At 40.8% G+C, this 27048-nt stretch overlaps 1 protein-coding gene across 2 annotated transcripts in view; it reads left to right on the top strand.

The window, feature by feature from the left end:
• The window catches only part of LOC131459291 (zinc finger protein 609-like), a 71751-nt gene that overhangs the window by 36997 nt on the left and 7706 nt on the right, over positions 1-27048 (top strand). For both annotated transcript variants that reach the window (XM_058628914.1, XM_058628912.1), the window contains exons 3-5: positions 10850-11075; positions 24268-24355; positions 25920-27048. The exon at positions 25920-27048 is cut by the window's right edge and continues 1344 nt beyond it. In XM_058628914.1, coding sequence (XP_058484897.1) covers positions 10850-11075; positions 24268-24355; positions 25920-27048 — 1443 coding nt within the window. The remainder of the gene's footprint in view (positions 1-10849; positions 11076-24267; positions 24356-25919) is intronic.

Raw genomic sequence — 27048 nt, 5'->3', positions numbered from 1 at the left:
TGTGTGATCCTGCTTTTTAGACGTTGTTTTTAGTGTAAATTGTGATGCATTTATCTAGCATTTTACCACAAATCTTTGATTGGTCGTCCTCAGAACATGTTGAGCCTCTGTCTGCCTCTGTGTTTATGCCCAAGTGTGTCCAATTGAGCAGCATTAAACCTTTTCAAACGGCTTTAAAGTTATCTTGACACTTTTCCGGGTCAGCTTGTTTTGGCATGTTTCTCTACTCACAAACAAGGCCTCTCACGTAACTCTGTGGATTATACCCTTAAATCACTTACAGACTATAATTATCAAAACATGTCACAGCCATGCTGTGTGGTTCAGAAAATAAACTGTGGTGTAACCTAGCCTGCTATGCTCCTCTCCAGACCTGTCTTTTCAACTATTTTTCCCTCTCACCAGAAATAGTGTTGAAATGTCATGTGGCGCGAGCTACAGTGTTCATTTGCCCCAAGGTGTATTGAGGTGTATAAGTCTGAAGGGCTTTGAGGCTGTAGTGCAGCAACTGCTGGCACTCAGTAATAGTGCACATCACCATCCATTAAGATGGACATGGTTCAATAGGAGCTCTGTGAGACAGCCAGCAGCGGAGGTCAATCAGAGTAGCAAGCCCGAGTGAAAGTAGCAGCATGAGGGACAGCACAGTGAGTGCAGCTCAAGTACCATCTGCACAACGGAGAGCAGAACACTCCTTCACATCTACAGCCATGACCCTGGCCTTTCACTCAGCACCTTTATTATCTGCGGTTCTATGTGAACAGTATTGGTTTTGTTAAAAAGCCAAGACCTGAATTCTGAAGCAAAACCAGGGATGCCGACTGGTTATCTACTGATTGTAATGTAGGTATATTTTTGATTGAATGTATGTCATTCTTGCCCAGTCTTAGTTCTCCTCAGTCAGTCACTCGCCTTCTTTGTTTTCTCTTTGTTTGTGTTGCTCCAGCCATGTCTTACAAAACAATAGAAAGTGATTTGGCATCATTGTACTTCTTTTCTTTTTTGGCTTCAAATTGTCTTTCAACTGTTTGGAGAAGGCTCCACCCACATAAAAGCGTCAACACAAGGGAAGCAGATGAACAGAGAAGATCTATAAATAGTTTGAGGTTAGGAGCTCTGGGGAAATCTCACAGTCGTGAATAACAACTTGTTTCCTTGTGTAATGTGTGTGGTACTAATAAAAGCTTGTTTTACTGATAAGCTTTCTCGAGAGCGTGTCTTGGAGCATTTATTTTGCTTTGCCGTTTGAGGCTTGTCAATTCAGGAAGTACCTGAAACTGGGATTTTTGGTCAGCGCTGTCAACATTGTGGTGAATTGTGAACATTCAGTGTACTAACACGGGAAGGGATATTTCCTTTTCCACTGTTTGGATAAAAGCTCAGTCTTTTGAGGATTCAAAGAGTGAATCATAGGTATTTGGGTGGGTGAGCTGTTGATGACAGCCTCTCAGTGTGTTGTTATGTTTCCCTTTGCTGTAAGATAAGATTTATGAGTATGGAGAGGTCTGGCAAAAGAGAAATCCTCATGGGCTCAGCTTAGCTTATCTGGATTTCTGCTCCCAGCACAGCCTCCTCTTTCTGTCGGACGCAAGCGGGTGACCTTGACAAGAATGTGGCTCATTGTTGTAATAGATACTGGTGTTGTCAACTGACCTATGGTCAGGGTGGGAAGATGACAAATGGAAGGCAGGGGAAAAGGGAAAGACACTCACGAATGCAACTGAGCAGAATCGGCGCCTAAGTAAGGATTAAATTCAACTCCAGCTGTGCCAGCTAACGAGAACGTCTTCTCACAATCTTATACAGTGAACTGCCAGTATTCCAATATGAATCAATTCTATCATTTTTCTTGAAGAGTGAAATATTATGACGTTTTATTTTTTTCTACATTCTGAACTTTTAAAATAAGATTTTTCACAAATGGTTGTCTGTCTTTGGGAAAGTGGCTTTTGAAAAACACACTAGAAGGGTGTCACTGTGGGTTATGGGAAATCCAAACACAAGGCTAAATTAAAAACTACATAATAGTGGCAAATAGTGGCAAAAAGTGTTGTTCCTAATTAATTGGTACAGATGGAGCACACATTTCTCATGTAGGTTTTTTTATCCACATGTAACTGACCGGCATTTGTATGTGAACAACCAAAACTACTTTGAGAAAACAGTGATGTCAAAGTCCCACTGCTCTCTTGTGCTGGCATTCACTGTCACTATCTTCATCATCCTTTTTGTCTTCTTCTTGTGAGATTGCCTGGTATATTCGCCTCATGATAGCTTTTGTTTCCTTTCCTCAGTCGCTGTGGCTTGGTTAATTCTGTCTCTGTTGTAAATGTATACTTTTTAAAAAGGTTTGCACACACATACAGGTTTGGCATATTTGCTCCAACTTATAGAGTCGTTCTGGGCATTTAATGTGGATGAAGGCAAGGCAAGTTTATTTGTATAGCGCCATTCTTACACAAGGCAATTAAAATAGTGCTTTACAGCGGCAAGGAATTACATTGGAAAATTAAAAGAAAAACAAATAAAAAATAAATTATAGAAATTAAAACAATTTAAAATCAAGCAGACAAAAATGTTTGGTTCCCTTATTTGTCCCTGATGAAGACATTTCTTGAAACGATGCCGTGTTTACTGATAACTTTTTCTAAAAAACAACAAAGAAGATGATTGTTTAGGGAAAGTTCTGTTTCCGTGTGGATAAGGCCTAAGTGGGGAGCTTTTAGACCTCATGATACCCAACCCCCACCCTGTCATTGAACAAACAAAACCACCCCATGGGCTTAAGGCAGCCCACTGGTCTAGGGAGAACTTGGCTGCCAAATCAAACCTGAGCTGAAAAGACATGAATGTTAATGTTTAGTCAGTGAGATGTATCATGACTGCACATATTAAGAATAGTTGGTAAATCCACAACTGCTAGAAAGTTCTGGACAAATATTTTGGTCCCCAGGAGATTCTAATGTCTTGGTGATTATCTGCCTCAAAGGCCACCATGAGGTTCACGTCTGCAGCTTTGAATAAAATGAGTGGACAACAATGTACTTGATTAACATTTAAGTCCTTACAAAAACCTTTCGGTGTTATTTAGCATACAAACATACTAAATGAAGATGGTAAACATCGGAAATATCTCAAAAACTGTATTGTGTAACTTTTAAATGTAAACAAATGTCTGTTGCATCCAAACCCTTGTCGCACAATGCTGATAAAGACGCTTAGGTGTTAGAATTTAAGTGGTTCTGCAAAAGCGATTAATTGTATTGGCTTTGCACTCACAAGCAACTCGCGCTTTGGGAGCCATGAAACGCTATTTTTGGCAAAACAGGTCTCAGAATGTGAAAGTCTCAAAACGCCACCCTTGCATTTTTGTTCATACAACTAATACAGCACTTAGGGAAAACTTTGAAGTCCTAGTTCCACCTCTCTCTCTTTTGCTAGCATTTGCTGTTGCCATCTTCAACGTCTTTTTCGTCTTGTGTTAGGAGATTGTTTGGCCTATTCACTTAATGATAACTTTTATTTTCTTTATTTAGTCCCCTGGCTTTCTCATTTTGTCTCTGTTTCTGTGATTGTATACATTGTAATGTATATTTAACAGTAGTAAAATGCCATGTACTAAAAAGAAAAGAGAAATATTGCATGGGTAAAGTTCATTTCCATGTGGATACGGCCTGAGTCTACCAGCTCCACATGACTCTCCTTGTTCCTCACTACAGCTGTGTTGTGATCTTGTGTCGACCGGTGACATTTCTCAAGCTGCACATGGTTTGGAAATGGTTTGTTTTATGCCAAGACTGATGGAGACGGCAGCAACATTGCGCTAGTAAAGCAAGGCGGCTGAAAAAAGGTTGGAGTATGACTGAAAACACAAGGAATCACCCACGAAAAAGAAGCGAATTCCACTGCTCAAAAAACCCTGTCATTTTGCTGCTGTATTCACACAGAGCCTGTATTCACCTCAAAGACGCAGCATAGAGATACTATAAAATACAGTGTCTTAGTTGGATTTAGAGTTAGCTTTAGAGACTTGATCCAGTTTAATAATGTAAATGGTTACATGCTGTAGCTAAAATAAGGTGTTAAGTTTTTTTCCCCTCTCACTCAAAAATCTTACAATTCACTCAAAAATAATTTGAATCATTAAGTATAATTTACTACATTTTACTTGCCAAATTGCAAATATACGGGCAGTCAGAGAGGATGCAAACAAACCCCGAGTTTGACATAGTTATGGTTGAGGTTTACTTGGACCATTTATTAATGGAATAAATGGTCTGGAAAAAAAAGGGCAGAGTTTTCCTTCTGTGTGCCTTTGCTTTAATAGGAAAATTAGGCCATTGCCTCATAAGTGAACAAATTGATAAGCTCCACTTATCTTGGCTCAGTCCTCTAGCCTGTGGTCCCCTGTGCCTTCTGTCTTTTTATATCACTTTTATTTCCCATCACGCTGCTGGTAGCTGTAGGAGTCGTCTCTTGACTAATGTTTGTTTTCCTTTCATCAGAGAGTGCAGATGTCTCCACAGGTAAAGCCTCTCATGTTCTCTGAAGAGGTTTCCTTTGAAGGAAAAAAAAAAGAAAAGACTTCCGTTACCTTTTTGCTTCAGTACAGTCAAGGGCATTTGTAGAATAGTAGCTCGGATTTGCAGCACACTGCTGTAATGAGTCACACAGCAAAGGTGTTACATTTGATCACTGCTGAAATTTACAACAAATGTGAAAGTGCTACTTGTCTTTGGGCTGTTGCAGTGGGTTGTGAAATGAAAGTCGACTCTTTGTTGCATGTAACACGGTTGATTTTACACAATGTTTCACTGTCCTATTTCCCAATTTGATTGTTGTGTTGTATCAAGCAGGTGTGCACTCACTGAATTCTTTTTTTCATCTATCTTTTATATGCTTAGTGTAAACAGGTGATATTACAGTGTGGCATGGCAAATGTCCTCTTTTTTAGACAGTAACAGTTTGGTGTGAGATGGATGAGCTCAGTTTCCTCTTTGTATTATTAATGTGTGGTTATGCTTTTTCCTGAAAGCACAATTAGCAGCAGCTAAATATGAGAGGAGTTGCCTAGAAACCGCGGGCCCTTTTCCAGCTGGTGGTCTACAATAGATGTCAGGTTTTCTTGTTTGTGTTTTGGCGTTCGCTTTTCTGTGATTTCTCTAAACTTCAAAGGGAATGACTGGTTTGCGGTAAAAGGATCAGGTGGGCTTTTAGGGCTTGAAAGGGAATACAGTAATTTCATGCTTTTTTCTTTCTTTCTTTTTGATTTTGTAATCAAATAAAAAGTATTTCAATACTAATAACAATGTTGATATGCCCTCAATAATACAGCTCAATTCTAAAAAGCTACAGAGTGATTGTATAACAAGATTCTCAGTTGACTATTTTGAATTTAATGGTGCTGTTGTTGGTGTTGTTTGGCTTAAACAGCATATTGCTGTATTGTTTGTATGACAGCTGAATGAAGGGTCTTGTGTGGGGTCTCTTGTGTGCTAATGTTTCTTAACTAGGTGTGAGTGGTGGTGAAAGAGGCACAGACAAGAGCCAGCGAGATGTGTAATCTCCACTGCCCTCCGACCTCAGTAACTCTGCAAAGATATTAACAGGCTTTGGTTCAAGTCATGTGAAGTCAATAAAAAAAAAAAAAGAAATTACATCGTGCAGCGAGAATGCTGAACTCACCCAACTTATGACATTTGTTGAAGTGTTCATTTTACTTAATACCACCTTTATGTCAGGAAGAATTGGATTTTTTTTTTTTTCTTGGTGGTAGATGGATGATGAATTCATTCATTCGTCTACCACTTTGTCCTCCACATGAGGGTTGCAGGGGACGCTGGAGCCAATTCCAGCATCTGACACCGGGTGAAAGGCGGGGGTACTCCCTGGACAAATCGCCAGTCCGTCACAGGGCCAACATGCACTCACTCTCACATACACACCGACAGTCAATTTAGAGTGTCTAATTAACCTCTGCATGCAGAGTGTGTTAGCCACGACTCTGCTGTGTACCAGGTGTTTGGTCTGGTCGTGAGTCACGTAGTGGAGAGATAAACGAGACAAAGCAACGGCTCCGGCTCCGGCAACATTCCCTTGAATGTATTTTATGTGAATTAGCTCAAGGCAACATGTACATTGTTACTGTTGTAAAGTTTTCATAATCCCGTTCAGTCAACTGTCCTTGTGTGTCAACATTCTGTATGTAACAGGTCAATATGCTGATATTTAAAAAAGATAGGGATGCATCATGTACGATATATGGGCACAATATCGATGTCGGTAGATAATGGCTTTAAAATGTATTATCGGATATCAGAAAACACATCTGCTGATATGATTAATGACTACAACAGTAGCTTAACTGGGCTGCTACCTCCTAGACTTCTATGCTGGCAACCTCTACAACTAGTATTTATGTGTATTTATTGTGGAAAAATGTATCTATGTACTGGTATCAGTTATCGGCCCAAGCACTCCCGATATATCGGATATCGGCAAGAAGTCCATTATCATGCCTAAATAAAAGAGTAAGCCTAATATAGAAGAAGGCTTGAGTAGGCTAACAAAATCAGGAAACTGCTTATGGTGGTTATTGTATAATGCACAATAATGCAGAGAAAGTACAAGGAAAAACGTGTCATTCTATTACATGTTGAACTAAACCATGAACGCAGTGTGCTTTCATAATCCAGTGTTGAACATGAGGTTTGTGTATGGAAGTGATACTTTGTTAATTTGAAGAATGCACATTATAATTTAAACCAATAATAACCATCTCAGAAACAATTACTTCTTCATCACAAGATCAGGTGATTTTTGTTTTTCACCACTCTGTAGTTTGTTTTACAGATGTAATGAAAAATACAGTGAACACATTGAAAGAGATAAATGAACCAATTAGCACTTCCTTGTTTTAATGGTCTGCCCAATTAGTTTTTTTTTAAGATATCTTTGCATTATAATGTGTGTATAAATTACAAACCTAAAAAATGAAAAGGTCAGATAAAGGTACTTGTATTGCTGAATTGCGTATGATGTACAGTGTTAACTACATTCTACTCGGACACCACACCAGAACAGGTGTCTTGAGTGAGACACTGCAGCTTAATCCCCTCTTAATCCTTGCCCAGGATCAGTGGTCAGTTCCTTAATCCCAACTCTAACAAACAACAAACAAGTTAAAGCTGAAGTTAATCTGTCCAGTAAAAAGTTATTGTGCATTAGCTGCAAAAACCAGCACTGTGAGGTACGCTCATCAGCATTTTCCCCTGTTTTTTTAATTTTTTACCAGCCAGTTAAACATTGCTCTTGCCAGTGTGTCTTTCTCGAGGAGTTGGCATGGGGTTTGAGTTAAGAAAAGGCTTGCGTGACACTCGAGCATTGTGGTTTTGTGGGAGATTTCAAAATCTCTCTGTTAAGTCTTAGAAGGAGTGAAGAAATCTTGGATATTGGCATGGGCTTAGCATTGTGTAGAGCCTTGTGTAATCTGGTTGTGTAGCTCAGTCGTGTGTGGGTTGTTGTTTTTTTTCAAAAGACATCAGGCATTTCAGTCTGTGGGTTTACATTCTGCAGCACCAGAGTGCCAGTGCTTTGTTCACTCGTTCATTGATAGCAGTTAGAAATGGAGAAGCATTGTTCGTGCACATTGTAAACTGGTACTATTTTTGTTTTGATTCAATTGTAATTAGTATATTATATGATTACATGTTAAAGGTTTACCTTATTGTGGTGTGGCACTATTGGGTTAGCATTCTCAAGACCAAATTTACTTCTTGCTTGGCAACAGGATTTAAGTAGAAGTTAATATTTATTATCGTACCCGTTCTGAAAATATAAGATAACGACGTGAAATGTATTTACATGATTTAACTCATAGGAATGACCTACCATGTGAACGTTGAATGCAATAATTCTGTTAATCATCAATATTTAGTGTATATATAAGACAAACAACAAAGTCTGTTATAAAATCTACAGCAGGAGAATCCCTTAACTACCTCAACACCCCCCCTGTTCATTTCCTTAATGAATCCATGTGTTATTGGACTCATGCCATCATAAATAGTTTATACCTCATCACTATATTAGCAAAAAAAAAAGAGCCAACGTTGCTGTTGTTCAGATTCTCTAATAAAAGTGTTATGTATCTCTGGATTTTGGACAGTTGGTTGAGAAAACATGACGTCGTAGTAATCTGTCACTGGTTAATTATATTGGACAATTTTCTGTTATTCCCATCAAGAGTGGAATTGATGTGTCATTATAATGGTCTGTTGATTTTTTGATACCTAAAGTAAACACACCACATGCGTTTGTGGTGGTTATTATTGCTGTCGCCTCACAGGTAAAAGGTCAAAGCAACGTAGCGACCAGTAATTTCCTTTGTTATTATGACAAGTGTTTACTTTTTTATTCTTTTGGTTATGTGCACCGTCTGGGTGTGTGTGCAGCAATAGGATGCACATTTTCTTTTCTACAAATGCACATTCAAACATGATGACATGGTTCGAGCTTTAATCATTTGGTTAACATTGTTGTGATACTGGAATATGAATTGGTTCAAGCTTTTCCTTGTGAGTCTCAAAGGATATGTGGTAAGATCATTGATGGACTGGTGCGTTGTGTATGTTATAAAATTAAAGTAATTCAAAAGTTGGCTTTATAGTTTTTAACTACACTCGAGCACTAAAAACCTTGAAGTCTGGAGTTACCAGTAAGCCCAAAGTAAAAAGGGAATACAATAGAATTTTAATAGAAACCCCTCAAGCTAATAGTTTACCTGAGTAAATAAGGGTATTTCCATTCCATTACTTAATCGCCTAAGCTTGGTCGGTTTGTCTGTTTGCAAAATCTTGGCATGAACGGTTTGAGAAGTTGAATCAATTTTAAGGAGGCTCTCCGTGAACTAGTTTGCACCTTTCAACATCTGGCTGTCACGGTGCAAGAGGGAGGTGGTTGTGTGGTCTTGTCTGCAGCTCTCTGTGTCTCCAGTAACAGCGCGCGGTGACAGCTCGGGTGATTACCTGTCCTGTCTCATTCATTCAGCCGCCCTGCAGGTTGGCCGCATCATGCATCAGAAAGTGACAGACAGTGATTATGATGTCATTTGGCCTGACTCTCTGTTGCTCTCTGCACACATTAATTTGCTCGTCCTCTGAGCGGCGGCAGAAAAAAACGGGCTGTCCTTGCTTCTGTAATGACAAGTCTTGAGAGTGGGAGTGATGTTTGGTTTTCAAATGAGTTGTTTTATAAATTATGATCAATAACAGGATTTTGGTTTATTTATGTATTTCATATAATTGAACCGTGAGTCAAATTTTAGTCGGGAAACACAGAATCACAAATACACTCTAAGTCTTGTGAGATTTCAATCAGAACATCCCAAAAAATACAAAGAGAGGGGGAATAAAACACAGTTACACAGTTACAGTTACCCCTCTGTGCTCACCAGCTCTACGAGCTACAGTGACTACTACAGTCTGAACAAAAATACTACCATGGCAATATGAAAATACTAATGCCAGATTCACGCTACATGACGACTTGCAGCAGAATCACAGGATTACTGCACATCCCTGCCATCACTGTATTGTTATTCTGGGTCTTTGATGGGCGATAAGTCATTACTTGCAAAAGGAAACAAGATTATTGGGCCAGACCAATGATTAAATGAATGTTTACAGTAAGGTTTACCATGTTCCATCATCTTAGTTTGGTGAGATGGCACAACACATGGCACATTTATGAGTTGGACAGATGTGTGATGGAAATTTGATTTGTATTGCACGTATTTAGTTAAAGACAGTTTCATTTTTTTTAACATTTGTTCCATCACAAAGTGTGTTTGCACAGTGCACCAATAGTTAAGATATTTCATTATGAACCAAACTGAACTATGTATTCAACATTTGCAGCATGGAATTGTCAGGCTTACAATCTAATGTGTCAGTTGTCATTTTTTCGACAAAGTCTAACTGGATCGAGTATTGGCAGCATATTACCGAGCACTGAGTGGTTTATTCCCAATTAATAGATGTTTGGTGTTGGCTGCAGCGTGACATTCCTCCCGCAGTTCAATGCTAATGACTTGGAGCGTTTTAGTGTTGACTGTCTTGACTAAAGAGCGCTAAGCCTGGTGTCACTGTAGCTCTTAAATCACTAACAGTCTTCCTCTCTGTGTCTCTTTTTCCACCTACACATTTTTCTACCTCCCGTTCTGCCTCACACTCCCTCTCAGTTGCTCTCATCATCTCCCTGTCATACTGTCCTTTTCATTTTCACTTCCCACATAGGTTCACTGTCTCCTTGTTGCTGTCAAAATGTGTCAGAACAGGTGGAATCAATTACTGACCCTCAGCAGCCCGCTCCCTGCCACAACTAGCTCTTTAATTGTGGGAATTAATGAGTGATCAGTCTGTGAGATAATTTGGTGTCATGGATCTTGCTCGGCTCAGTGTGAGGGAAGAAAGCTGGGGGAGGGATTGTTTGACCAACCCTGCATAACTAATTCTGTCCTTCCACAGAGGTGGTCAAAGGCAGTGCACATGTCCCTCCCTGCCTCCCCCGCCTGCTAATCACCTCTATGGTTGAGGGAAAGACAAAGTGGCATGTTACAACACTTAACTGCTGCATCACCACTTTTAGTCACTAAAAAGGGCATTGAAGTGCCGCTGAAATACCAGGATTTCTTTCATGCGCTCAGCACTATTTTCACTTCCTGTCACTGTGGCATCCATTGGCTGCATCTCAACATCTGCTCAGTACATGTTTATCCAGTGGTTCTGAAGTGTCTCATGTGTTTCTTTTCTCCCTCTCTCTCCCTCTACCCCCAATTCTTTCTTCAAAGATGGAATCTCCTGTCTCCACGCCAGCCCCTCCCCCCCTCCACCTCCTGGCTACAGTCAGCAACAGTGAGATTGCCTCGCCGTGTGAGCAGATAATGGTCCGTACACGCTCGGTGGCAGTGAACACATCCGATGTGGCCCTGGCTACAGAACCTGAATGCTTAGGGCCCTGTGAGCCTGGAACCAGTGTCAATCTTGAAGGCATCGTGTGGCAGGAAACTGAGGACGGTAAGTAAAGTGGAATAATGAGCTTTTTATCAAATCCCTTGTCTGTGACAAAAATAAGTCCTGGATTTCAGTGGAAAGAAAATAAGCTACAAACAGTATGGAATAGATTGTTATTTTGTTTGCTATTTACATAGCTTTGCATGAAGACATCAAAGAAGTATTGGTTTTTCAAAGCTTTAGCAAAGTCTCTGTAATTTGGAAAATAATATTGCTGTCATTACTATACATATTTTGCCCATTAAAATATAATTGGATGTGCTGTGATTGCCTCAGGGGCTGGTGGTGGTGCTTTAACAGCACACATGCTGCATTATATTGCCTACACGAACAGAAGTTGGCAGGCAGGTCTTAGGTGGCCTTGATTTGTTTTACTAGAGAGTTCACAAATAGGAGTTTGTTGGACAGAGATATCTGCTCTCAACAACATATCTCTTCACACAAAGCACTTTTATTTTGCGAGACTGTCGGTGGGGAATAGAGTTGGCTTTGTTCCTGCACTGCAGTCCGAGTGAAATTTTAGACAGTTTTTCTCCCGATCGAAACCGCGTTCAGCTCATTAATTTTAAGATGCATCACTGGCACTATCGAGTTCTGCTGGGCCTGAAAAGCTGCCCCTGCTTTCAGTCATGCATGTGAAATAATGCAAACACCTAATCTTCAAAGCAGCTCACGCTCAGACACTCTACGGGCATGCTGAGTACTAATCGCCCACACATCCACTGTGCTGCGGTTTGGTTCACTATTTGGAGGAACTCAACAGAAAAGGTCCCTGCCTCATCAACAATCCCAAAGCACAGTCCCTCCTATTGAGCCCCCAAACCCCCAAACCCCAAACCCCAAACCCCCACCCCCCAGCCCCCCAGCCCCTTTTTTCTGATTTTTGTTTGGCTCGTTGCATCTGATTCACCCTTGTCCTCCTCTCTGTTGCGGCTCTTTTCTGTTACCAAGCATCCAGTCGGTCGCCCCTTGACTCTGTTTCCAAGCAAACTGGGAGAGTGAATCCAAGGCAAAGGGTTGTGGGGGGTGGACAGGACTACTTCTGTTTGTGACATAAACATGGCTCAGAGCCAACACCAGTACGATGTTTGTGCTCTCTCATTCTCTGCCTCCCACAGAGTGATTGACCCTCCCCCTCGCCCTGCCTCCTTCCCTTTGACTGTCCAAGTCTGTCTTTTGCCTGCACTCACTCCCTCAAAGCTGCTATTTTGGCTGAAAGAGGAGTGGTTTGGCCTGATGGAGCTGTATTTTCTCCTGATTCTGGCTCAGTGGGAAGAAGGCTGGTGGGAGCTTGTGAGTGGTTTTAAAAGTGTTATGGTGGAGGGGGTGTATGTGTTGGGGGTGGAGGGGGGGGGCACTCTGCAGGTGTAGCAGAAGGTTGTTATGGCCATCAGAGCTGTAACGAACAGCAGGGTCTCCACAATCCAACTTCCTTTGCTCTCTTTGAAGCCTGTTTTAGTCCAAGATGAAATGTGTGACAGGCAGACGGAAGAAAATCATTCTATAAAAGGTGAAACGATGCACATGATGAATTGTTTCTCAGTTTTTTTTTGAGCTTCTCTGTGCGGAGATAACTGTATGACCTTTAATCTGTAGTAAATCTTTCTGGTTTGTGTTAAAACACACTATAACAAAAAAAACTGGTTTACCTTTAAACGTTTAATTTCCTGTTCATAGTATTTACATTCTAGTAAGGAGGAGTAGACAATCTGCTTCCTGTTTACACTGGCACACACATGCTCACTGCATTTTTGGGGGTATTTTCATGTATTAGTATGAATGGAGATTGTTTTTGTTTTAAAATTAAAACATATCAGTATAGATGTAGCCTGAAGGGGTTTTTCAATATCCTTTGTTGCATTGGACTTTACACACAACATTAAACAACACAAAAAATGTGTATTCCCTCCCCATGATTGTAATGCTACAAGCCCCTAACAACCCACTGGCTAGGGTTCAAAACGAAAGAAACCCAGATGCTGAACACAGAACTGCCCTGCCTCTGTTGTTTTTCCCCTAAGAGACCTGTGAGAGCAGACTTCTCTCATTGTGGGGCAACTGAACAAATGAGAACCAAATGAGGAAATCAAGCAAATCCAGGCTGAGCACCAGGGAAGAGCAACAAACAGAGGCCCCAAAGACGCAGAGAGTCACCCTGATTAACAGTGAAGTTGAGCAGTCCCCCACTTCTCTGCATGACAAGTCTCATATAGAGCTGTTTAGGCATGCACTGCATGTGTGCACGTTTCATTTAGCATGCCAACCAACAGCTGCTTCATCACCTCCGCCTTTAGGCCTTGTGGGAGTAAATGAACAACAGGCTCCCAGTAATTGTCTGTGCCTCACCCAAGTCATCGAGTGCCAGAGAAACAGATGAGGAGGAAGCAAGCGACACCCAACAAAATATGATCTCAGTGGCTGCACCTTTGGTCAGAGCTGAATCTTGGCGGTTGAGACCGACCACATAAATATTTCATCCTGCGTAATCTGAGCACAGATGTATCAGCCCTTTCAGCCAAAACGTCATAATGGCAAGATTTAATTAGCAGCCTGGATGTTTATGTGGATTCCTGAATGAACTAAATAAAAAATACAATTTGATGTTGGAAAAAAATAAATGGGTAACATGAGGTGAGGCAAAGAGAGTCAGTGCCAGTCACTCAGTCTGGGAGGGAATGGGGTGTAGACAGAAGCAGAGGGTGGGGGAAAGCCATGGTATTTTAAGGCCGGCAGTGACACAAATCCCCTCAGTGTAGACAAGGCAGTGGCAGCTCCCAGGGTCGTGTTGGCAGAGCGAATGGGCCAACGCCTCCCAGGCTTAGCATGCTGATACCTCCAAATGTCATCTCTAAAATGCTGGAGAAGTTTGTTGCTCTTGAAACACAGCCCGGAACGCCTTGGCTCCTGTTCCAGGGTAGAGAGGGAGAACACAGAGGGGGCCCCCTTTGGCCAAACACTACACTATGCTCCAATGCCAGTGTGCTCTCCTCCCCCATAACAGCCTCCCACCCTGACCCTCCTGTAGGCTATTCCCCAAACAGGTTCCACAGCCTCTTAAGCTCCCTAATAGCAAAATAATACAGGCTGTGATAAATGTTTGTCTCATGGATTATTTATGCAACACATATTACATCATTGCAAGCATTGCAAGAACTGGCTGTAGCACAGGTTTTAAAACCTGACTGAATAGAGGTCAGTGTGAAACAGATATTCCTCTATAAACATTTTTTCTTCCTTTTTTTCTCCAAGCCTGTCAGGGAACTGAGCAGGGGAATAATGTATGAAGGGAGCTCTTGGCTCTGTAACTCACTTGCCAGTTATGCTTCCTTGCTCTTTTTGAGATCACCTGTCAGTGGCCTCATCAAAATGTTTTTACAGAGGAGCAGTGGTTGCTCTCTGCGAACTTGCTTTAGAAACTGTCCTTGAAATAAGAATGAGCATGATTGTCAGGAGGCCTGTAGAGGATGGAGTGAAAAATCAATCACAAAGGGCCCAGCTTCGGTTATCAATGGAGGACATTGAAAAGAGGAACACAACTGACTTGACGTTTTCTTTCTCAACCTCCTAACCTCAGTTGATTTTCCACCCTACTACAGTACTGTACACAGTGCAAGAGTGGTAGTGACTGATTTCCAGAGAAAAAACACTTTTATACCAAAATGTGTCTGAATTTTTTAGGACTGCAACGATTAGTCCATGTTACCGACAGTGTTGAATTATAAACATTTATAAAAAAAGTGGAATCATATCGTTGATGCATTGTCAACCTTTTTAATTAAAACACTGCATCTGGCAAACCATAAATAAAACTGCAACACCCCACAGTATGGAACATCAACTGGCACACTTCAAATAAATGGTAACTTTGTGCCGTCGGATAGTGGCAATTGAACGAATATTTTGGTATTGGCGATTGTCTGAGTCCATCTGCTTCCTGAGAGACTTCACTTGCACACGGCATGGCATTTTCAATCAATAGATTTCATAAATGTATGACATAAGACAGATTTCACTGACTTGCTGCTTCTTCCAAATGGGTTTGCGACTATAGCGCACTGTTATTAAAAAGCCTCACCCATAATAATCTGGTCTCAGCACATCAACCGACAAACGCGCAGTAAGTCCGATTTCTGAATTTACAGCTTGTTGGAGGAATTAGATCTGAGTCCTTTTGGCTATGTTCTCTCAGTGCGCCATTTACAGCCATGCATCGGCCTGGATGGCTTCATTCAAATAAACGTTAACCTTGTGAATACTGCCATCAGATAGCGTAATAACGAAGCAACGAGCAATGTTGATTTCTTATTGTCCTTGCCTCGCATTTGTTTTTATTTCAAACTCTCAACAAGCTTCAAACTAACTGGCTTCAAAAAATGCCTTAAATTGTGTATGGAAATTTAAATTTCAAAACTACAATAAATTATTGGGGCAAAATGTACATTTTTGTTAAATTTTATTTGACTGTCCGGCCCCCAAAGTGTCTGTCAAGAAATATAGTTGGTGACCCCTGCCCTACAGAAAGTGCCGGGGGCAGTAGGCCCATTTCTCCCATTGTGCACACCAACTGCTTATTGGAACAATGAGCACACAAATGAATGGGGGGGGGAAAAGGAAGGTCTATATCACATTGACCACCTCATTGGATGGTATTTAGCTTATTCCATGGCTTAGAAACTATGTATTGATTCAAACCTTATGCTGCAATAGTCTGTTAGCTTATGTACGGTTTGAAACGCAAACATGCTAACGTTATTAGCAACATTTACTCAGCCTCTATAGGCTTAGTGTATGTACTCAAAGTTATTTGTTTTTTATTAATTCACACTGGGGGCGTGTCCGGGATATATCACACTGCTGCTGCGAGCACATGTGTGTTAGCCCTGAAGTTTGCACCACTTTAGCCCTGGAGTGGTTTCTGGTCTTGAGCTAAAAGGAATGAAAACATGTCTCCTTCTCTCCACATATATTTAATTTTCATCATATTCTACCACTTCATTTAATGTTGTATTACATAAATATTCCATTGTAGCAGAGATGTCTCTGACCAGTTACACCTGAAATGACTGGAATTATGCACATTAATACGTATGAGGCAAGTCCATTGCATCAGTCCATTACACCTAACAGGTCTGTTATTACAATCAAGTACTCAACCAAACTGTATAATGAGTCATGTAGATCTAGATTAAGTCCGGTGAATTACAAGAGTCGCTGTTTTCCTTGTTTTTATTCGCATTAATAACATTACTATTGTTTTTTCCGAATAAGCAGAAATAATCGTGACTAATCAAAAAAGAATTGGCTGATTAGTCGACTACCAAAATAATCTTTAGTTGCAGCCCTAGAATTTATACTCTTCAAGGAAATTTAAGTTATAGATGACTTGCCACTACTCGCATGTCTTAGTTGCCTTTTATTTAGTAAGGGTGGAGCTTCCAAGTTGACACCTAACAGAATAAGTCCCATGGTCTGATCCTTTTCTCACTGGTTGAAAACTGCAATTTTTTTCTTCAAGCTCTTAAATGTTGCTGAAACATAAATCATACGCCTAGAGGAACTTCACACTTTGCCAGTGGTTGTCATAAGGTATCATGTTTGCCATGCATTTGTCACAGAGAGCTTGTGTAATGCGCCTTTGGCAGAATTTTATTGGACCACAGCACAATATCCTTTGAGGAAAAAAACCAGAGGGTGTGTTTTTATGGAGGTGATTGCATATTTATTGAAGTGACATACGAAAAGTCATTGTTGCCTCACTACATTTTATTCATGGTAATAAATGGATGCACAGTTGATAGTGACCTCAAAAATGTATTTTTAGGTTGTTATAGACATGGCTGCTGCTTCGTGGTCTGCTCCCACTGTAAGAGTAAATATGTAGTGATTTTTGTGAAGGGGGGAAAGTGCTGTACACAGTTGATAATGTGGAGAGCATACTAATGCTCCCTTTCTTGGTGGTATGAGAGAATTGACCTTCTCACAGGCTGTTATTATTGGCAGTGAGAATGACTTTGCACTTTTACTTCTTATGAACTGAGGTGCAGTCTGAACCTTTCAAAAAGGACATACTTAAACCCTCCTAAAATTTGAAATGAAACCATCAATCATATACGTTTATAACATTCTAACATTTGCTGGTAGCATAGTGTACTAGCGTAGTGTCATAGTTTTATTTCTTGGCTTAATCGTTTCACCATTGATATTTATAGTGTTGTAGGTATGAAACTTGGTAATAAATGTTAAAATGACACATGTAATTCATCAGAAATTACAATTTGAAGTGTTTACTAAAACAACTTTGAAGCAGTGAAAACAACATAAAACTGTTAACAAGTCATTTATTTGCTGCTGCTTCCAGTTCATGTTTAATAATGTATTAATGCTATTGATATATATTTTGTGCTAGGAGAGCAACTACTCTGAAAGTAGCATTGCATTTTTGGACATGACAAGGAAACAGTTTTCTTCTGGTCCCAAAATGTCTGCACTACTTAACCAACCATTTCCTGTGTTTATCTAAGCTTCAGATACTCCTTATCTACAAATAAAGAAAATACATAGAATATCTTTCACCATAAGACAATGTCTACTGTATGTTCAGGTGAGCTGCCATTTCATAGTAGCCCTTTTTAATGCCACTCACACATAACTGCTGATATAAGTAACACGGGCAAGCCTGGTAAACAGGATAGAAAAACAATGTTGTACACGAATGACACATTTAAATAATTATTGATTCCCTCAGTATGAGTCAACAAAACTCAGTGGCCCTCGAGCAGCTGTGCTGTATAAATGTCAAACATATTTATTGCTGACAAACGGTAACATTGCAATATAGCACAAGGTTATGGGTATGGATTGATACTCTCACACAGCACTCTTGGAGTGGAGTCCCTAACCCGGCTAAAACACAGGTACCCACTCAGTGATTCTAAAAGACCATAAACATACTTTAATGACTTGACTCTCCACTAACCTTCCTGCGCTTGTAGCTGAGGCACAGAGAGGCAGACAGTAGTGTGTCATGGCTGGCTTGCTCTTAACTACCAGCAGTGTGTCATTATCCACGCTACACTGAGTGGTGGTCAGTCTCTGTGTCCACTGACCCTCTCCTTGGCCCTAAGGTCATGTCATTTCTGCATTCTTTTTTCATGGAAATCAACATAATGCATAAAATATTACATATGATACATAGTACTAGATATAACTAATCTCTTGCTGTTAGTGACTCACACAGTTTATATTAAATCCTGTTTGTCCAGGATTTAAAAGCTTTATTTTATGCTCCATGAGTGCAGAAACACTAAAATGGACTGCTGAAAACATTCTTAGACACTTGAATGTTAGAGTTATTACTCATGGCAGCACCCAAACATCTTTTCTTTTCTCTATGAAAGGAATTCTGACACATTTTTCTCATTGTTCTCACTTTTCTTGCCTACATGCAACTATGGTGTGTGGCACCTTAAGTGGAGAGAAAATGGTATTAGGGCTGGTTCTTTAGCAGGATATAAAAGGTTGTAGAATCAATAATTACATTAGTATCCAACTGCAAACAACAGATTATAATTCAAAGTGTTAATCTTTTTGTTTTAACATCGAAATCTCTCATATATTTAAAGGAAAATAGAATTGTTTTTATTTGATACTTGTGAGAAAGGCATATACTGTCACACTCGATCATCACACAGAAGTGATCTCCCATTTGCAAAGACAACAAAGGCATTTTGACAAGGTCAGTCAGTGAAAATGCCATTAACCCCAGTGAATTCATGTTGAGTAGCAGCAGACCAGAGGTCAGCCAGCGAACCTGTGGCCCCTCACCAGCCGCACAGAGCTTGATATTTTGTCCCTCTGGAACCTAATGAAATGGTTTAAAGGGGGGCTAGAGCTGAAGGGGGCAGTCATCCGTACAGCGAACAACCTACTACTCACTCAATTTTACCCCCTACATTACCCTCTTGTTCATGTAATTCTACACAAGTATGCAATGGAGTTGGGCGCCCAAGGAGAGCCGCCATTTGTTGTTCAACAGTACTGAAGGGAAATGAGCGGTAAAATTACAGGCCAGTTCCTCTCATTAATGTGAGCTTCACTCAGCTGTCCTGAGTGACCCTAATAAGGCTGTCACAAAGGGGAGATTGGGCGGGGGTGCATGTGCAGGAAACTGGGTTTGCTCCAAACCACTCCAACCCCTTTCCCTCACCTCTCAGCAACCCTCTCCAAACAAATCCCAGATGAACGGCGTTTACAAAGCGCAAGATTTACTTTTTAACAACTCTTTTTTCCTCTAAAAAATTGTAATAATAATATATGAAATATATGTAATATATGACTCCCTGTGTATGAACTACTGATCCTGAATATAAACTCCTCTCCGCTTCTTTCTTTATTTCCTTTCTCCCTCAGGGAAATTTGTTTGGGTTATTTTCAGTGTTTACTCTAACTTGACGTAAACATCTTTGCTCTGATAGTTTAAAAATGACTCACTCATTGTCTACCGCGTTATTCTCCATGTGAGGGTTTGCGGGGTCGTCCAGCTGACATTGGGCGAAAGGCGGGGTACACTTTGGACTGACAGACACACAGATGTTCCTTGGAAAGAAAAAACTACACATGAAACTCTTGCAATAACACCAGGCAGACAGACACATACACAGACAGACAGGCAGATAATCCTTAAATGAATAGAGATGTTGTAACAATTTGGAAGACAGGCAAATGGATTGACAGTAGCTATGTTTACATGAACACAAATAATCAGAATAAAAGCCTGATCAGAATAAAAATGTCATGTAAAAATCCAAAAACTCTGATCTGATACAGAAGTGAAGCTTCTGCTTCTGCTTCCGAGTGTTGGACAACAAAATGCATGTCAAAATAGTCCATTACAACACTTGGTGTATGTGTACGTGTGTAGAAAGGTTATGTTTTTCATACAAGCTGACATACTATATCCATATCTTTTATTCCATATTATTTATGTCTGTAATACACATTTCATTGTTTAATAAGTTGGTAACAACAAAACAATGGCTGCTCATTGTCTACATTGTTTACATTAAAATTGTCAGTCCACTTGCACCTGGCGGTAAAATCCATTTCATGGATCACATGGCGATTAGATAGAGCTTGACCTTATGCAAGTACAGGTTCCAGATGCACCAGAAGCAGAGTGAGGACAGATTGTCAGCCACACCACATCTGTAGGTGGTCACAGACATTAAACCCAAGTGTAAATACAAGTGCATTGTCAATCCCCACACACACACACACACACAAGCGAGTGGAAAAAAATAATCACACGCAACTGTTCCAAATTAGTGAGGTAGTAGCAGCGGGGCAGCCAGCAACACAGAAACTAACAAAGCAGATGTGTCCTCTGTGTTCATGTTATTCAAGACCCCTGTGAAAAGAGTGAAGATGACACAGTAACACACAGGTTCTTCTTCTCCTCTGTCGTTTTCTGACATGAGATTGGCAGAGTGAGACACATTATTAGCAGGTGTAAATATAATCAGGTTCAAATCTTATCAATGTTGAGAGACGATGTAAGGCCGTAAATGAAGAACTTGGTCTACATTTCCGATCTGAAAAGGTGAACTTGTGTATGCAGTGACAGTGACACTATCATGATGACACATGATGTCATGACACCTGCTGTTGCTACTAGTTCAGAGTAATCCAGACAGTATTTACATCAGCTCTGACAGAGTTAACGTGTGTGGCCTGGGAATTGACTTCCAGAGCTCTGACGCATCCTAAGTGTCAGCAATGAAATCCATATTGACTCACACCCAAAATAAGGAGTATCACGTAATAAATTGACCTGTCATTTTTCCATTCTGCAAACCATGACTGAAAGCCAGAAACAGCATAAAGTTTGCTATAAATCAATTAAGCTCTGAAGGGCAGCAATATTTTGAGTGTGACTGTTGAGGTTTTTTTTGTTTTTTAACCACCACTCCCATTTCAGTGCAGATGCATTCATGTTTCTTTGAATGTCCTTGAGATGTCCCACATAATGTGAAAGCAACTACTTTATTAACAGCCACAAAATGTACTGCAGAGCCAGAGATCTGCGGTGACCCAGAAGCAAAGAGCCACTCTGACAGATTACAGACTTTCTTGGCTTTAATTTGGGAGGGTGGCCAGGAGCAAGCCAAAAAACATTTAGTTTAGTCTATAAACAAGTGTGTCAGAGATTCTGAGCTGGAAGCAAAGAAAATGATGAAGTGAAACGTGAGCTTTTGGATTTATATGTTGAATTAAGTCACAGCGTGTTTGGTGTATTAGTATTGTGTATTAGTACAGTACATTTAAAGAAAAACTAATCCTACCATAACATACCCAATCCAAGAGGGACGCATGCACAGCCAGATCCAACCTTAATGGACAAGCAGCTGCAGTAAGACGGAAAGAACTACAGTAGAATGATTATAAGTTCATAAGATTCAATGTTACATTGTAGAAACATCATGTGTTTATATGCTTCAAATATATGTGTAGTTTTTGATCAACTGGAATATAAATGGTCAAGAGACAATTACCTTTTTTTTCCTTTTACTAAAATCTTGTAGGACTCTACTTTTCCTGAATTAAGCACAAAGGGAGTTGATTTAAATTTGTAGCTGGTCTTCTCTAAATCAAGTAGACCCATTAATTGCCTAGACTATGTAATTTTTCCACCACCATTTTATAATTAATAGTCCATAATGACATGAAAAGAAAGTGCAAATTTGTGTTCATTGTTCTTTCACCAACATTTTGTTAATAATAATGTGTTCATAACGCCAACCTTCATTTTGGACAGGTGTGATTGAGCACAGCTGTTCATTAGTGCTGTAGTGTGGTCTACATGTGTGCGCGCGCACACACACACACACACACACACACACACACACACCCACCCACACACACACACACACACACACACACACACACACACACAATGAGACTGTGCTTAGCTGCTTAGAGAATTGACAGGGAACAGGCAGGGAGACAATGTTATTACTAGGCCTTGCCCTGGTTCACCAAAAATCTGCTAGTGAGCTAATGCAACCGAGACATTTAAGCACCATCTTTTCTGTGCATGGAGAGGAAGGGCAGACAAATAAGCTGTCAGTGTGTGTGTGTGTGTGTGTGTGTGTGTGTGTGTGTGTGTGTGTGTGTGTGTGTGTGTGTGTGTGTGTGCGTGTGTGTGCGTGTGTGTCTTATTAGTTGCAGCCCTAGTATGGAAAGCACTGGAAGTGTTTTTCGTTTATTATGAATTTGCAGCTGGTTAAAGTAAAGAATCCTTAATAGCCTAAGACGCAGTTGCATTCACAGAGCTAAAAGATTGTGGCCATATGCGTTCCAGACCCAGACGAGCAGCAAATGTGGTCTTACTGATCTCAAATGCATCCTCAATGTTTATTAGGTGCTCTTTCACCTGTGTTTCAATCTGTTCACCCAAGACCGACGTCCGTGCCAGGACTGAACGGGGTCATAAAGACTGAATGCTAATTTAAAATCCTTTAAGACTTTCAACTACTCGTAGTGTAATTTCTAAACCCCTCACTAGAGAAAGCACATCATGAAAGGCTAGTCATTCATTTGCCCTGCCTTGATTTACAGCCTGCCACCACCAGCTGCCAGAGCCATTTTGTGTCGGGAGTGTTTGGAGAGCTTAGGGGGACGGGCTATTGAAGGCATTTTTAGAAAAGGTCTGGGTTCTCTTAATGTGACAGAAAAAGTGAACTGGAGGACCTCTTCACAAGCCTGTGCACACTCAAACAGCATTTGCAGTAGGATCTGGCCTTGACCAGGCACTCGTGTTTTTAGGCCGTAGAGTGAAGGGAGAGATCTGGGGCTAAGTGTCAGCAGGTTCCTGTAAACATATATAAATACCTTATGCACTCTCTGCTTTATGCCAGAGGCAGCCGGAGAAAAATGAGGTCTGAACTGTGACTTGTGTGTGGGAGGGAGAGAGATTGTTAGTCAGGGATGGTTATACCATTGAGAAGAGGAAATGAGGGTGAAGGAGAGAGGGAAAATGGGGTGAGCAAAAAAGGTTTCCTAAGCTAATAAAATGCTTGGAGGGATTGAAGCTGCCAGCCAGCATTCCTGTGCCATTAGATAAGTTAGCTCACTGCAGCCTCCAGTTTCTCTGCAGTGCTGAAGTGGCAAGCTGAGGTCACACCAGAGAGTGAGGGGGGATGGTGGGGGCAATAAATTCCCAGTATTTTTCAGCATGGTCATCGCTCTTAATCCTCTGAGGCCGTTTGGCTGATGATTTACTTTGGAATTTAAAGGCATAATATGCAAAAATCTGCACTCTGTCTTGTGTGTTTTTTTTTTGCACTTCATTGTTCAAAGTGCAGGAGGTTGGTTTTGTAATTTTGTACACATCTGCATACTTGTGTCATTGCAATGGCTTGCAAGCTGTTGCCAAGTGAAGTGTTTGGTTTCCTAAGGAGAAACACATTTTGAGAGGGACCAAATATAGATTTTTAATACAAGGTCAGGTATCGCACTCGGCACAGGTCGGATTGGGTAGCTCACACCAAGTGCTCCCAAATTCACACCAGCCAAATGGCAACACAGAAGCTTCTAAGTGTGACAGATTGCAGCAATTCCAAGGAAGTCAAGAAGCTTTTCTTGCACACTTGGTTACAGGCTGTCAAACTGAACCATTGACATTGAAATGGCTTACCCCGGGAGCTGCTTGCTTGTTTTTCAGGAGCTGTTGTAGTCGTAGATATTATCCTGGAGGTAGAAAATGTTCTTGGCTGCAAAGTGAGACGAAGGACTGAAAAATTTTGCTTTCAAATAAGCTCCCTTGTGGTAGATCTCCTCTGCTGTGAGATGGCTTATTTAAATAGAGTGGGTTTCCACTGCTGGAGTATCGCCTGGTAACGCCAGTGTGATCAGTCTTTGTGAGACCCTCTACCCATATTTTATGCAGACTTTACAATACTGACCACATCTGAGTCTGTTCAAAGTCTGTTTAGGTTTTGTCATGGCTTTACTGTGTGAAGACGATTAAAGTAACCATCTTTGAAGGATTAACATGCTGATGCTTTGTTTCCTTGCACAGTGCATAAGGTTATATATGAATCTCTATATATGACAAGCATTATCTCTTGACCTTGGCATAGAAACTGTTTTTGTTGATTTAACACATACATGTCCTCTTTATTTCTTTTTCTCACAGGCATGCTGGTTGTCAATGTTACTTGGAGAAACAAGACATATGTCGGCACCTTATTGGACTGTACACGACATGACTGGGCTCCTCCCAGGTAAGAACAGCGGGGTGGTAATTCAAATAATTTGCAGTTACACATAATTTTAAAATTTTTGATTACTATAAATCACTGATGTATTCTCTGCCCCTTCTATGTATGATATGGATCTGCTGCATTAGAATTGCCTCAGATACCCTGTATGCACCACTTGCTCATGTGCTATCGGACCTTTAAAATCCATATTAGTCTTTATCTCGATCCTGGAGACACAGGATTCGCTGGCAAACTGCTGACATCCCTTGAGGTAGCAGTGGAATTAGAACGCTATTCCAACAAGCCAGGTTGCAGAATCCAAATATTGGACAAATAGCTTTTCCTCGACATTGTATAACATTCTCTATGACAAAGGGATCCATTTTTTTAGATCACTGTTCTGTGGGTGGCAGCTTAAGGTGTTTGTTAATTCTAGATGTTTGTCTTTGTTATGCAAAACACACAGTCTGTGTAAAACATACTGTATTTCTAAGCAGTTGCTTTGATTTCTTTATCTAAATGTAAATCTATATTTGAAATGCATGGTTAAGTGCAATAGAGGAAAACAAGATTAAAGCATTGCTAATGGAAAACAAGGAGAGGCTATATCACACTAATGTATCACAGTATATTACAATAATGCTCAGTAAGTGAGGGTTTGCGCGGCAAGTGAGGTTTGCTGGGCTGTATTTGCACCAACGTAGTCATCCAGTTTGCAGCATGACTACATTAGGGATACACTATGAATAATTCAGAAGGCTTTCTACAGAGTGAATATAAACTTGGGCCTGTAATGAGTCCAAATTCCTCTACCACTGTCAAACTGTGGATGCATTCACATCCCCTGCTGGGGCTAAAATTGTTTGGAGAGACTTGTGGGGGAAGATGTGTCATACCAGCCTGATCTTTCTCTTAGTCACAGACTGCTAACCACTGCTGTGCACAATGATAATTACATTACTGTTATGGAGAGATGAGGCCAAACTGCTATTTTAGGTATTTGAATGACTATGTTTTGATTACAAAGCAGATAAATGTTTTCTGCTGTCCCTTCACATGTTTACATTTCCATTTGGAAAAGTCCTTACTCACTGATACAAAATGTCAGATTAGAATGTAATGAAACAGAACCATGGTGTACCGGAGTTTTATTTTTTATGACCATTTTGGGTTTGAAAATCCCTAACATTTGTATTTGTTGGTGTTTTTTTTTTTTTTATGAATCTCCTATGAGGTAATGAGGAAGCAAGACATTTTCTCTGCTAACAATAGGTCATTTTCGGTTTTGATTGTAGATGCGAAACACAAGTGTATGTAAAAGTGGCACAACTTTAGTACACACGGGTGATCTCTATTTAACATGTCTTATTTTTATGAAGATTAGTTTGAAAAATGCATATTTTTGAAGTGGTTTAATATTTTTTCTAAATGAATGTCTAGTTGAGTAATGGTTTTTAAGTGCCAGTGTTATTCAGTTCCCACAGCAATATAAATTTCAGGATGAATGAGTCTCAGAATTGCCATTGTATTATTGAAAGACAGCAGAACTGTATTTAAGCCAGTGTTATTTTCAACACCACTGCAGGTTTTGTGAATCCCCCACCAGTGATCTGGAGATGAGGAATGGCCGTGGTCGAGGCAAGCGCATGAGACCGAATAGCAACACCCCCATCAACGAGAACAGTAATTCATCAGATAACAAAGGTGCCACCAATAACAAGACACGCGCTGCCACTAACAGCAAGGGTCGAAGGGGCAGCCAAACACCGTCAGAGCGCCGCACTCCACCTAACAGTAACACAGAGGACATCAAGGCCAGTCCCTCCTCAGCTGGGAAACGCAAGACTAAACCAACCTCAGATATGGAGCCAAATTCAAGCTCGGAGGACACCAAAGGCAACAAACGTATGCGGACAAACTCTAACAATGGAGGGGTGGGACCAACAGGTCTGCCCATTCCTTCTATAAAAACTGAGCCTCTTCCACCTAGCCTCGATCGCAGCTGCCCCTCTCCAGTTCTTATTGATTGCCCACACCCTAACTGCAACAAGAAGTACAAACACATCAATGGTCTCAAGTACCACCAAGCCCGTGCCCACAATGATGATGACATTAAGTTGGAATTGGATGGAGACAGTGAATATGGGGAGGACTCGACTCTCCACCCTGAACCAGGGAACTGTAATGGAGCATCTATATCTCAGAAAGGATCCCTGTCTCCAGCACGATCAGTTACTCCAAAAGGCCGGAACTTTGATGCTCAAAGTCCTTCCCCATCTCCTGGTAAGTTTGGCTCAAAGCAGAGTAAAAAGAAAATCACTGAGACAGATCCAGAAACAGGAAGTACACCAATGGATGGGTGTGAGGATGGGCCATGTCTCACTGATGAGGCCAGTAATGATGGCATAGATGATAAGAGAGGATCAGATAAGTCTAAAAAGGCGAGCACAAAGGCTGATAAAATGGCCCAGAAAAACACAAAGTCACCACGGCCCATTGGCTCTGGCACGACTGCATCCCAGCAGGTGTACTCTTTTCCTCCTGGAAACCCAAATGCTACCCCTGGAGTAGCCCCTATCATACAAGGTATCCCCAAGAGTCCCCAAATGAAAGGCACACAGCCTAAACCACCTGCCATTGCAGATCCTGCCTCGTGTAGCTCCAAAGACAAGAAAAAGAAAGACAAGAAGAAAAAGGATGGTGGGAAAGAGGCT

Source organism: Solea solea, chromosome 5 (genome assembly GCF_958295425.1).
Source record: "Solea solea chromosome 5, fSolSol10.1, whole genome shotgun sequence".
NCBI classification, from domain to species: domain Eukaryota; kingdom Metazoa; phylum Chordata; class Actinopteri; order Pleuronectiformes; family Soleidae; genus Solea; species Solea solea.
This window is presented reverse-complemented; position numbering and strand designations above follow the sequence as displayed.